Genomic DNA, 13,506 nt, shown 5'->3' with positions numbered 1-13,506 from the left:
CAACTGAAACTGTAGAAATTACAATGAACATATACTCAAATCTGATTGAACAACAGGATTGTGCTGGCAGTCAGCATTTGATGAGTTAACTCAGAAGTCAACCTGGTTTTGTGTCCAATGTATTTAACAGTACAGATCTGGCCACATATTCTTTCACCTTAGTATTCTTACAGTGTAACAAAGAAACAAACTTAATGCCGAGGCAGTGTTCCTCACCAGTGACATTCATTCAAAGTGAGTTACATGTTATTTTGTTGTGTGTGGCGGGTGTGCAATGTGGTCTGGTTGATGTGAACAGACAGAATAATCTCAGTGTCCTATTCTTATTATATGTTAACAAACATTTTTGTAAAGTATCTACTTTCTGAAATGTATGGTACCTAATCGTCACATCATCAACAATGACCACACTGAGTGCAGATGGTCGGGCAGGAAAGTAACTGATAATAAGTACCGCAGCTTGACCACTGCCATATTTTTAAATGTTCTCCGTTTTCAGTTCTTAGAAATAAACCTACATCTAATCTTAATCTAAATGACATTATTAAATCCCAACCTCATTGTAATGTTATGTCTCCTACCAAAATACCAGCTCTCAAAGCTTTCGGGTTCTTTAATGTTTTCAAATAAAAAAAATCAGTTGAAAAAATAACTAAATTATTCAGTTCCATGTCATAACAAACTGATGGTCAAATTATGGTCCTCCACATGTATCTTTATAAGTGAGAAAAAGATTCCATACAAAGTTTGCATTTCAAAAGAGTCAAGTCTTTTTCATAAGATGTACAACAAAGTCTTAAGCACATTTATGCATTAAAAACTATTTCACCCATGTTTTGATGTTGATTATTCACTTGCTGGCACAACACATGAACTGTGCTAGGGTTAACCATACGTGTAAACATCCTCCTCCGCTGGACTCACACTGGTGAGTGTACCACCTTGCTATGCTCTATTGTCACTGCGTGTTGTACAGTGTCCAGTATCTGCTGGACACACACTGGTGAGTGTACCACCTTGCTATGCTCTGTTGTCACTGCGTGTTGTACAGTGTCCAGTATCTGCTGGACACACACTGGTGAGTGTACCACCTTGCTATGCTCTATTGTGGCGTGCAAATGTTGACATGTAACTAGTGGCAAGATAGTATGAATGATTATCTTCTTAGTTGTTGCGATGATTCACTGTTTCAAGCAAGCCTACTTGTTTCTCATCAGCTATATGACACAATACATGACTGACTGATGAAAAGTAGATCCTATGTCTATAAGCACATTCAACGGACATGGAATATCTAGGGATTTATTGATCTTCATCATGTATACAGGAACAGTGCTGTAGATTATCTGGAACTTGATAAGTACACAAACTTAGCCATGTGTGAAGTTCCCGGTGTCTACAGCACCGTCCATGCTGACAGACTACAGACACTCTACAGGTGTACATCTTTCCATGACTGTAGGACACTATCATATTAAACAATTAAAATGAATTCACAAATCTGGACAGGCTCATAAATGTACAAGTACATAGACATAAGGAGCATTGTACAATATACATGTTTAATACAATATAGATGTTTATTAGAATCTAGATGTTTTGTATACTATAGATGTTGAGTATGTAGTAGATGGTCAGTATGTTACAGAAGGGATTTCTTAACAGTAAACTCTTTTGATGTGGACATTACATGATGTCAAAAACTTGACCACAGCACGTTCCTCAAATTTGTCCATTTTCCAAAGGTCACAGACCCCTGCTTATTTACGGACTGGACACAGCCACACAATTTGTTCTCTTGTCTCAAGTGTTTGTGGACATGCCCCGACAATATCGTGTAATGTCATGTAATTTCACTATTATGAAATTATGGCAGTGGCAGTGGCTTTTATTATGCACTTGACAAAATTTACTTAATTAATTGACTTAAATAAATCACATATGAACATATTCTTTCATACTAAATTTCACTTTACTATTTAGAGCACTGTTAGTACTTAGCATATGACATGTCCTAGTTGTTGAGGTTCTTTAGAGGAGACAATACCTTCAGTCTAATTCTAACCCACCGTGTCACAGACAGAACATCATCATCATCACCCCTGCAGCTGACACAGTATCAGACTCTGTCTTCTTAAGACTGTAACAGCTATAGGTGGAGTTCCATTTATCTGCTATAAAGAGAAATATTCATCTCCTGTAAACTGATTGTCTACTCTTGACAGGAGGTAGTTACCACTTAGTTGTTATGCCCTAAAAATAAATAACCCTAAAATGTATTGCATTGTACATGTACTACATGAAACCTGTACATAAATAGACCACTGTTGATACGGTACATTTATGACCAGTAAGTTCAAGGGACATTATTCCTATTGAATAATACTTATCTCTGTCTGATAGTCTGTGCATGTATGATAACATTACCCCAGTAAAGACATATGCATCAATTATTGCCATGACACACGCACTCTACCCTGACCAGCAACATCAAATATGACCTGGCACAAGTAAATATACAATCCAATTAAATATATATCATCAAAAAAGATTATAACATCATAAAAATTGTATATCATAAAACAATATATCACTGAAGGTTCTAAAAATTGCATTTTAAAACTGTACAGCTTCAAAATTAATGAGATTTGTATATAACAAAAACCTAAAAACATATTCTTATCCCATCTCTACATATTGTGTCTAGCACTCTGAATACAGCAATACTGAGCTCTGGGAACCATGCTGTGTAGTCCTCACCAACATGCACACATATCTCGCCAAGACATGAGGATCCACAGTGGGCAAGACATCAGTAGGCACAAATAGGCCAACCCACAGCCCCAGGTTGGCCATTATTACTGTAACTACAACTAGTAATTATTACTACCTTAGAGTTCCACTGGATGGCAACCTACTGCCTGGAAGCTCAACAATAACTGTTGTATCAACAAACAAATTCACATGTCAAAGAAAGAAGAAATGAAGCAAGATAAGGTACAAGAGTGCTCAGAGATGTGACAAAAACATGGGTGTCTGACAACAACAGAGTGATCATGAGCTCTCCCGCCACTGGAACAGAGACGTCCTAATCAGGTGTGGCTGGGAGATGTCTAGGAGAGCTCTCCTATTGGTGCACTCTCCAGCCACAGATCATGGATGAACGTGTACAGGTTGTCAGAGACAGAAACCTGAAACAACCAATAAGAATACAATCACTGTCCCTATTCAGTTACATGAGCGTCAGACATTCACTTATTTCATAAAAAGTATGTCAGAAAGCTGTTTCTTTTATAGAGTGAGTATGATTTTATGTTTCAATAACACCATGATTGGTTACACCTGAAATGGGCTTCACACATTGTACCCATGAGGGGAATCAAAACCAGGCCTTTGGCATGATGAGCAAACGCTTTAACCACTAGGCTTCCCCATCCACTATTTGTATTGAGCCTGACATGAAAAACTATCTTGTTCACAGGAACAGGCACAAGACCAAATAGCGTCCATTCCAATTTGGAATGAACGTTGGAATGCTTTGGAAAGATCGCTCATTCCAAACTTTCCAAAGCTTGGAACGATCGATCTTTCCAGAAAATCCAAAATTGGAATGGCAACATTTCCAAACATATTTCCAACACAGGAAATGTTTGGAATGACTTGGAATGGCTTGGAATGGTTTGGAATTGTTTGGAAATATGGTTAGAAGGAACAAGTTAAAATATGTTTTATCAGTAATTTGAACAATAAAAAGACTATGAATTATTTATTGAGTTTAAACTATATATAATAAATAATAAATTTATCTCAAACATTCACTACTTGTCTGTCTAGCGAGGTGCTTTTACAGTCGCATTCTCCCTAAGGTGAGAGAGAGACCCGCACTTGACTCGTAAAGACACTTACTTACTTACTTATATTGGAGATTTAACGTGCGTATGTCGCACACGGGCCCGGCCAGGCCATTTAATGTGTTTCCAAAAAGGAGAAAAGTGAGTTTGTGCAACCCAGGAGAGGGGGCTGACTGACTGATATAGAAGATTTAACGTGCGCTTTCCGACTGTAGCGTATTTCGTACACGGGCCTGGCCGGACCATTTAGTGCATTCCGAAAAGGGTGAAAGTGGTGTGTGCAACCCAAGATGGGGCTATCAGGGTTTGCTTATATTGAATTTTTGGAATTTTTAAATTTGGAATAAATGCCGAGGTGGGTGGAGGAGGGAACTAAGGGAGCCGGGTGAGGTGGGTGTTTGTATGTTTATTGGATTTTGGATTGGTAGATTAATTAGTTTTTAGATGCGCTTAATTAGGTCTGTTTTGATTAGGAATATGCTTAGGGCCTTGAAGTTTTCTAGTTTATTTTGAGGGTTTAGTATTTCATCTAGAGTAGGAACCTTATTTAGATTGAGGGTGGTTTGTAGTGTGGTTCTGTGTGTTTGGTAGTGGGTGCAGTGGATGAGTGCGTGTTCTGTGGTTTCGGGTTGTTTGCAGTGGGGGCAGTTGCCTGTGGTGTGTCTTTTAAGTTTTTTTAGGTGGTTATTTAGGTTCGTGTGTCCTGTTTGGAGTTTTGTAATTAATCTGTCAATTTTTTTAGAGGGGTGTAGGATTTTAGGTTTGGCTAGTGGAGGGGGGGCTTAAGGGGTTGCTTATATAGTAATTTTGAAATTTTGAGATTTGGAAAGAATGCCAAGAGTGGGTGGGGGACGAACTAAGGGAGCTGTGTGTGTAGGGTGGTTGTTAGATAAGGTAGTTTTGGTTTTAATATTTTATTTGGGGTTTAAATGCGACTAATTAGTCCTGTTTTAATTAGGAAAAACCTAAGGCTTTGAATTTTTCTAATTTATTTTGTGGATTTAGGATTGATTCTAGTGTAGGTCCGGTTTTAAGATTTTGGGTGATCTGTAGTGTTGTTCGGTGTGTTTGGTAGTGTGTGCAGTGAATGAGTACGTGTTCTGGTGTTTCTTGTTGTTTGCAATGTGGGCAGTTTCCTGTTGTGTGTAGATTAGCTATTTTACGGTGATTATTTAGTTTGGTGTGGCCTGTTTGTAGTTTAGTAATTATTCTGTCGATTTTTTTGGATGGGTGTAGTATTTTTGGTTTATTTAGGTGTTTTTTTAGTACTTTCCTGATTTGGCTATGTAAGTTTTGGTATATTTTTTGCCATTTTTTGTTGATTTTTTGTTTAGTGAGACTTTTGATTTCTGATTTTGAGCTGGGTAAGTTTAAGCTTATTTCTGGGAGTTTAGGGGATAATTTTGCTGCTTTATCTGCCTTTTCATTTCCAAAGATTCCTACGTGGGCGGGGGTCCAAATGAACTCTATTTGTTTACCTGCCCTAGTTAAGTTGTTTGAGCTATTGAGTATTTGATTTATTAGTTTGGGGTGGTTTTTAGTGTTTTTATTTTTGAGGGCTTGTAGTCCACTGAGGGAGTCGGTTAGGATGAGGATTTTTTGTTGTTTTTTAGATTGCTGATTGCGTAGTGCTGAGACAACTAATAGGTCTCAAGATTAAGTATTCGGCTGGATGGCAGCTGCCATTTAATTACAAAACAGACAGTCGTCTAGACAGCTCACATGTAAGTGCGCCGACATGTGCCTAAGATCATAAAATGGACAATCTTTGGTAACATCTAATTTATTGTTGTCTCACGCCAGAACTGTGAATAATTCTGTTCATTGAACAATTGGAATTCAGGAAGTTATCAATAATTGTTTTACTTAACATAAGATAAGATAAGTTGTTTACAACATAATATTATGATGTCAGGACGTACTACAGTCAAAACCATATATTTTAAAATCAATTTAATGACAGACTATGATTTCCAAGTCCCGATTAGCAAATCAATGAGGTATCAGTTTCACCACATGTGCACAGACCGCCTATACTTATATATATATTTTTCATAACTATTCTCCAGTTAAAGTCCTATCCTCTTATCAAAAAATCTGTGAGAGTAATCATCATTAACGAAACTCATTCTCGTCAAAGAATAGAGAACAAATGAAGAATCAGATGCAGACATTTATTGCCATGCTTCATTCATCACGAAGTAGATTTACATACATTTGTGAATAGCACTTAAACTGTGATAATGAATTTTACCATTGTCCATATTATATTATAAATATTAACCATAATATGGATTTCCGAATATATAAACGACTCCAACGTTGATATTTCAGACAAAAACAAAGTCAGTCGCTTTTACGTTCAGGGGAAAAGGGTTTGCTTTCACAATTGAACATTTGTTTTCACCAAAGGACAATCAAATCCAGCCAAAAACATGAAAAATACACATATATGGTTAGCGACTGTCATTATACAGCGAGGGGGGAAATTCGTCTGCTCTAACTGCCTTCACAAAAACATTCCAGCCCTTAATTACCGAGGCAGCTGTGACGTAGTAGCATTACATTGGCTGCGTTTGCAGCATATAAGATGTGTAATCTGTGGAGTGACTAAAGTAATATTACGGCTGAAATCTTACTTGCATGGTTGTTTTAATAGAAAACTTATGTTTTAAAAACACAATTGTTCTTATATAATGTTTTTAGGTTTGGTTTATAAATACAAGAGAAGATTTTTTATACATATAAAACTGGTCGAAAATACAGCTGAACAATAGAAAAATAAAAATAGGAGTTGTGAATAGTGACAAATTTTAATAACATCAACCGTGTCAATAATTATTGATTGATTCCGTCAAACAACTGTCAAACCATTTATTGCCATGTACGTACATGTACACAGGAAGTCGGCGCTGTCGGAGGCTCCAGGTAAATAAACATCGTGGTTTTATGACGGGAGATCAGACGAACCGTGAACCAGGGGCATGCGACGTAATTACACCTAAAGGTGGTAGAACCAGGGTATTGTCTCTTGGACTGGCTAATTGACCGTATGTATAATTGGTAAATATATTCGTTTTGACACCTGTGTTTCATGCGCATCCCGGCTCATAAGCAGAATACAGACAAATGAGGCCCCATGATCAGCAGAGCGTGAACAACATGGATGCCGCCTTTCGGCCGTACCGAACAGTCAAGCGGCGATCTCGGAACTGAATCTAATTGCAAACGGAGACAAGATTACTTCCCTTACCCAAACATGATCGTTGCTCAGAAATGGTCAAATCTATCTTCAGTAAATCATGAAATTAATGCGAGCATGACATTTATGCGAAAAATGCGAACGTCAGTCCCTCTGATTATTTTAATATGTTTCATTTCATCATGATAAAAAAGTTAGTCACTTATAAGGTTACCACGTTGAAAATGGAAACGATTGTTAACAAAAACAACAAAATGTATTCTCTCATCACTCAGCCTAACAGTGATATAACTGCAAATTAAACAATCAAGTACGCTAAAGTATTACACATGGTGGGTGGAGGACCAGGGGCACTTTGAGTTTGACAGGTGTCATCAACTGGTCAAGTAACATCACGGTTAGTATATTCACGTTGATTGGACAGTCTAGACTGGCGCCAACTAATCATGACGGCGAACAGAACAGAACTTTATTTCTCCCAGGTTTAGGCTTACGTGGATAACGGAAAATTTTGTTTTAGTGATAGCACATTTGTAATTCAAACTAATATACTTTCCTTGATTGATTATATGGCTGCGGTCGTAGATCCGGATGTATCTAAATATGCTCAGTATATACACAGGGTTTATTGTTATACTATTAGGATTAATAGATACAATTGAGTATTTATACCCTTGATCATAAAGTTAGTCACTACTTTCACATTTTGATTTGTATGATTTGGGTTATGATTAAATTGACAAAATAAGAAATCATTCCGTGTATATGTATATTATATTATATATTGTACCCCAATACGTAATTAAATTGTGTATAAATAAGGACACTAGGTTAATTACTGTAATTGATTATTTGATAAATATATTCACATTTAGTTGCGTGATATGTCACAGAGGTAAAGCTAATTCATAACAACTAATTATCCCATTTATTTGGCTTCTATGTTTTATATGAAACAAATGCTATAACATGGGGTGATAAACTTCATTGGCAATAGACGTAGCATATAATTGTCCGCATGAACAGTCTACTCTGTTCCAGATATGTTTATTCATTTTGTCAGCATTTAACTCGTTGCATTCCTGGCTCAATGATTCATTTGACGAAATCTTGTTCCCTGTTTTGAATTACCGTCAGATAGTTCCAGAACAATTATAAAATTTCCCGCCCTATGTGTTGCGCGTAATTCCGAGATAATTCGAAGTTCATATTCTTGTACGAACACTTATCAAAATTCATTTATACCTAGTACTATTATGTACATATGTATATTAGTTCAAATTATAATAATGAGGCCCTCCATATTCTCGAAACGGTCTTTGTTCAACGACAACCGTAAGTCGGTATGGGAAAACAAAATATTTGTTTAATTGTTCAAAGTTCATAGTCAATGTCATATGATTATAGACAAGGAAGATAAGAAATTAAATATAAAGAGTAGCCACTTTAAATGACAGAAATTCTTTTAGTTAAATTTGCTCATAATTTGGTCTTTTCGTGGTACATAGTGCCAAAATACTCTTAATTATTTACTTTCATGTCATTACTAATCTCACATAAGGTCAAAAGTTGTACAACGTTTAACAGATCAGGGTATGAAACTCCCAAAAATTTCAGCCAGACCACAGGACTGGCTAGCTGAAATACTTGCCAGCCCTGACCAAAACCTGCCTGCCCACTATAATCATATGTTTCTCAGGATAAGCTAACGGGATTTCTTTTTGGTTACATTTTATCATTCATCTTTACATGTGAATTATTGATTATCATCAGGAAATATTTAGAATATTGTCACATATGAAATATAACCCGACCGTCGGACAGGGGGATTTGAAAATCTGGCAGCCCGAGTTGAAATCAACCCGTCTCGGACGGTCGGGCAGGCAGGTATTTCGAACACTGAACAGATATGATTATGACATGTTGTATCCAAACATTTCCAAACAAATCCAAACAAATCCAAGCTTGGAAATATGACCTAGCCAAATATTGGAATGGTCATATTTCCAATTGGAATGGTGGTATTTCCAAGATTTGGATTTTTTGGAATGGATGATATTTTGTCCAGTGAGGTGAGTGGTGACAAATGGTAACTGAAGATGGTATTTTGTAGTTAGAAGAATATCTCCAAATAATCATATAAACCACAACAGGGGACTTATTTCAGCTGGCAAATCAGACTATTTCCCACATATCAGTGGAATAACAGATAATAACAGGAATATGAGCTGTCTGCTTGCCTTGTATATACTCATGCAATCTTTCCATGTATGGTCTAGCTGGCAGACTAGAGGTCACAAGAATCACCTCCAGCATTACCTCATAAAGAATATAGTCTTATATTGCTGCACAAATAGTTGGTGCCTTACCTTGTATGGAGTAGGGTTGAGGGCTCGCTTGTGGTCTTGTCGTATAGAATTGAGGGATGATTTGGCTGTATCTCGGATTTCTTTCAGTGATGGCAATGGTTGAGCCACCTGTTGGCAGAAATAATTGTGAAGGTGAAGAGAGTAAAATGAAGCTATTCACGGCTTACAAGAACAGACATATTTCCTCTGCTGTTGCCACTCACACCTACAAGCTGGTCATACACTGTGCATCATCAATTAGATCACCTTCCATTCAACTCACATCTAGAACCTAGTCATTCATTGTGCATCATCAATTAGGACTCCTTCCATTCCAATCACACCTACAACCTAGTCATACACTGAGCATCATCAATTAGATCACCTTCCATTCAACTCACATCTACAACCTAGTCATACACTGTGCATCATCAATTAGGACTCCTTCCATTCCAATCACACCTACAACCTAGTCATACACTGTGCATCATCAATTAGGACACATTCCATTCCAATCACACCTACAACCTAGTCATACACTGTGCATCATCAATTAGGACACATTCCATTCCAATCACACCTACAAGCTGGTCATACACTGTGCATCATCAATGAGGACACATTCCATTCCACTCACACCTTCAATCAGCTGATAAACTGTGCATCATAAATTAGGACACCTTCCATTCCACTCACACCTTCAATCAGCTCATAAACTGTGCATCATCAATTAGGACACCTTCCATTCCAATCACATCTACAAGCTGGTCATACAATGTGCATCATCAATTAGGACTCCTTCCATTCCAATCACACCTACAACCTGGTGATACACAGTGCATCATCAATTAGGACACCTTCCATTCCAATCACACCTACATCCTGGTCATACACAGTGCATCATCAATTAGGACACCTTCCATTCCAATCACACCTACAACCTGGTCATACACAGTGCATCATCAATTAGATCACCTTCTATTCCAATCACATCTACAAGCTGGTCATACACAGTGCATCATCAATTAGGACACATTCCATTCCACTCACACCTTCAATCAGCTGATATACTGTGCATCATCAATTAGGACACCTTCCATTCCAATCACACCTACAACCTAGTCATACACTGTGCATCATCAATTAGGACACATTCCATTCCAATCACACCTACAAGCTGGTCATACACTGTGCATCATCAATTAGATCACCTTCCATTCAACTCACACCTTCAATCAGCTGATAAACTGTGCATCATAAATTAGGACACCTTCCATTCCACTCACACCTTCAATCAGCTCATAAACTGTGCATCATCAATTAGGACACCTTCCATTCCAATCACACCTTCAATCAGCTGATATACTGTGCATCATCAATTAGGACACCTTCCATTCCAATCACACCTACAACCTGGTCATACACTGTGCATCATCAATGAGGACACCTTCCATTCCACTCACACCTTCAATCAGCTGATAAACTGTGCATCATCAATTAGGACACCTTCCATTCCACTCACACCTTCAATCAGCTCATAAACTGTGCATCATCAATTAGGACACATTCCATTCCACTCACACCTTCAATCAGCTGATATACTGTGCATCATCAATTAGGACACCTTCCATTCCAATCACACCTACAACCTGGTCATACACTGTGCATCATAAATTAGGACACCTTCCATTCCACTCACACCTCAGCGTTAGAAATTGGCACTAGTCCCGTAGTCCTTACCAAACTGCCCAATGGTAAAGGTATCCTAAGGACTAGTAGAAATTGGCTAATTTTAAGGGTTTTGCTATATGTTATCATTATGAGGACTAGTGGACAAAAACTGTTAGTTTCTAACCATGCACCTTAAATCAGCTGATATACTGTGCATTATCAATTAGGACACCTTCCATTCCACTCACACCTTCAAGCTGGTCATACACTGTGGATCATCAATTAGGACACCTTCAATTCCACTCAAACCTTCAAGCAGCTGATAAACTGTGCATCATCAATTAGGACACCTTCCATTCCACTCACACCTACAACCTGGTCATACACTGTGCATCATCAATTAGGACACCTTCCATTCCACTCACACCTTCAATCAGCTGATAAACTGTGCATCATCAATGAGGACACCTTCCATTCCACTCACACCTTCAATCAGCTGATAAACTGTGCATCATCAATTAGGACACCTTCCATTCCAATCACACCTACAACCTAGTCATACACTGTGCATCATCAATTAGGACACCTTCCATTCCACTCACACTTAAAAGCTGGTCATACACTGTGCATCATCAATTCAGATACCTTCCATTCCAATCACACCTACAAGCTGGTCATACACTGTGCATCATCAATTAGGACACCTTCCACTCCACTCACACCTACAACCTGGTCATACACTGTGCATCATCAATAAGGACACCTTCCACTCCACTCACACCTACAACCTGGTCATACACTGTGCATCATCAATTAGGACACCTTCCACTCCACTCACACCTACAACCTGGTCATACACTGTGCATCATCAATTAGATCACCTTCCACTCCACTCACACCTACAACCTGGTCATACACTGTGCATCATCAATTAGGACACCTTCCACTCCACTCACACCTACAACCTGGTAATACGCTGTGCATCATCAATTAGGACACCTTCCATTCCACTCACACCTACAACCTGGTCATACAGTGTGCATCATCAATTAGGACACCTTCCACTCCACTCACACCTACAACCTGGTAATACGCTGTGCATCATCAATTAGGACACCTTCCACTCCACTCACACCTACAACCTGGTCATACACTGTGCATCATCAATTAGGACACCTTCCACTCCACTCACACCTACAACCTGGTCATACACTGTGCATCATCAATTAGGACACCTTCCACTCCACTCACACCTACAACCTGGTAATACGCTGTGCATCATCAATTAGGACACCTTCCACTCCACTCACACCTACAAGCTGGTCATACACTGTGCATCATCAATAAGGACACCTTCCACTCCACTCACACCTACAAGCTGGTCATACACTGTGCATCATCAATTAGGACACCTTCCATTCCACTCACACCTACTAGCTGGTCATACACTGAGCATCATCAATTAGGACACCTTCCATTCCAATCACACCTACAACCTGGTCATACACTGTGCATCATCAATTAGGACACCTTCCATTCCACTCACACCTACAAGCTGGTCATACACTGTGCATCATCAATTAGGACACCTTCCACTCCACTCACACCTACAACCTGGTAATACACTGTGCATCATCAATAAGGACACCTTCCACTCCACTCACACCTACAACCTGGTAATACACTGTGCATCATCAATTAGGACACCTTCCACTCCACTCACACCTACAACCTGGTAATACACTGTGCATCATCAATAAGGACACCTTCCACTCCACTCACACCTACAACCTGGTAATACGCTGTGCATCATCAATAAGGACACCTTCCACTCCACTCACACCTACAACCTGGTAATACGCTGTGCATCATCAATTAGGACACCTTCCACTCCACTCACACCTACAAGCTGGTCATACACTGTGCATCATCAATTAGGACACCTTCCACTCCACTCACACCTACAACCTGGTCATACACTGTGCATCATCAATTAGATCACCTTCCACTCCACTCACACCTACAACCTGGTCATACACTGTGCATCATCAATAAGGACACCTTCCACTCCACTCACACCTACAACCTGGTCATACACTGTGCATCATCAATTAGGACACCTTCCACTCCACTCACACCTACAACCTGGTCATACACTGTGCATCATCAATTAGATCACCTTCCACTCCACTCACACCTACAACCTGGTCATACACTGTGCATCATCAATTAGGACACCTTCCACTCCACTCACACCTACAACCTGGTAATACGCTGTGCATCATCAATTAGGACACCTTCCATTCCACTCACACCTACAACCTGGTCATACAGTGTGCATCATCAATTAGGACACCTTCCACTCCACTCACACCTACAACCTGGTCATACACTGTGCATCATCAATAAGGACACCTTCCACTCCACTCACACC

The 13,506-nt window shown here is 39.0% G+C and overlaps 1 protein-coding gene across 2 annotated transcripts in view; it reads right to left on the bottom strand.

Moving 5' to 3' along the window:
• Positions 1-694: 694 nt before the first annotated feature.
• LOC124136456 (nicotinate phosphoribosyltransferase-like) overlaps positions 695-13,506 on the bottom strand; it is an 80,658-nt gene continuing 67,846 nt past the window's right edge. For both annotated transcript variants that reach the window (XM_046502370.2, XM_046502371.2), the window contains exons 13-14: positions 9,423-9,530; positions 695-3,191 (exon numbers count right to left, since the gene is read on the bottom strand). In XM_046502370.2, coding sequence (XP_046358326.1) covers positions 3,114-3,191; positions 9,423-9,530 — 186 coding nt within the window. In that variant the 3' untranslated portion in view covers positions 695-3,113. The remainder of the gene's footprint in view (positions 3,192-9,422; positions 9,531-13,506) is intronic.

The sequence above is a fragment of the Haliotis rufescens genome, unplaced genomic scaffold (assembly GCF_023055435.1).
Source record: "Haliotis rufescens isolate VD_foot unplaced genomic scaffold, xgHalRufe1.0.p SCAF_1, whole genome shotgun sequence".
Lineage (NCBI taxonomy): Eukaryota > Metazoa > Mollusca > Gastropoda > Lepetellida > Haliotidae > Haliotis > Haliotis rufescens.
The sequence above is the reverse complement of the archived record's forward strand: the minus strand, read 5'-3'. Positions and strand labels throughout refer to the sequence as shown.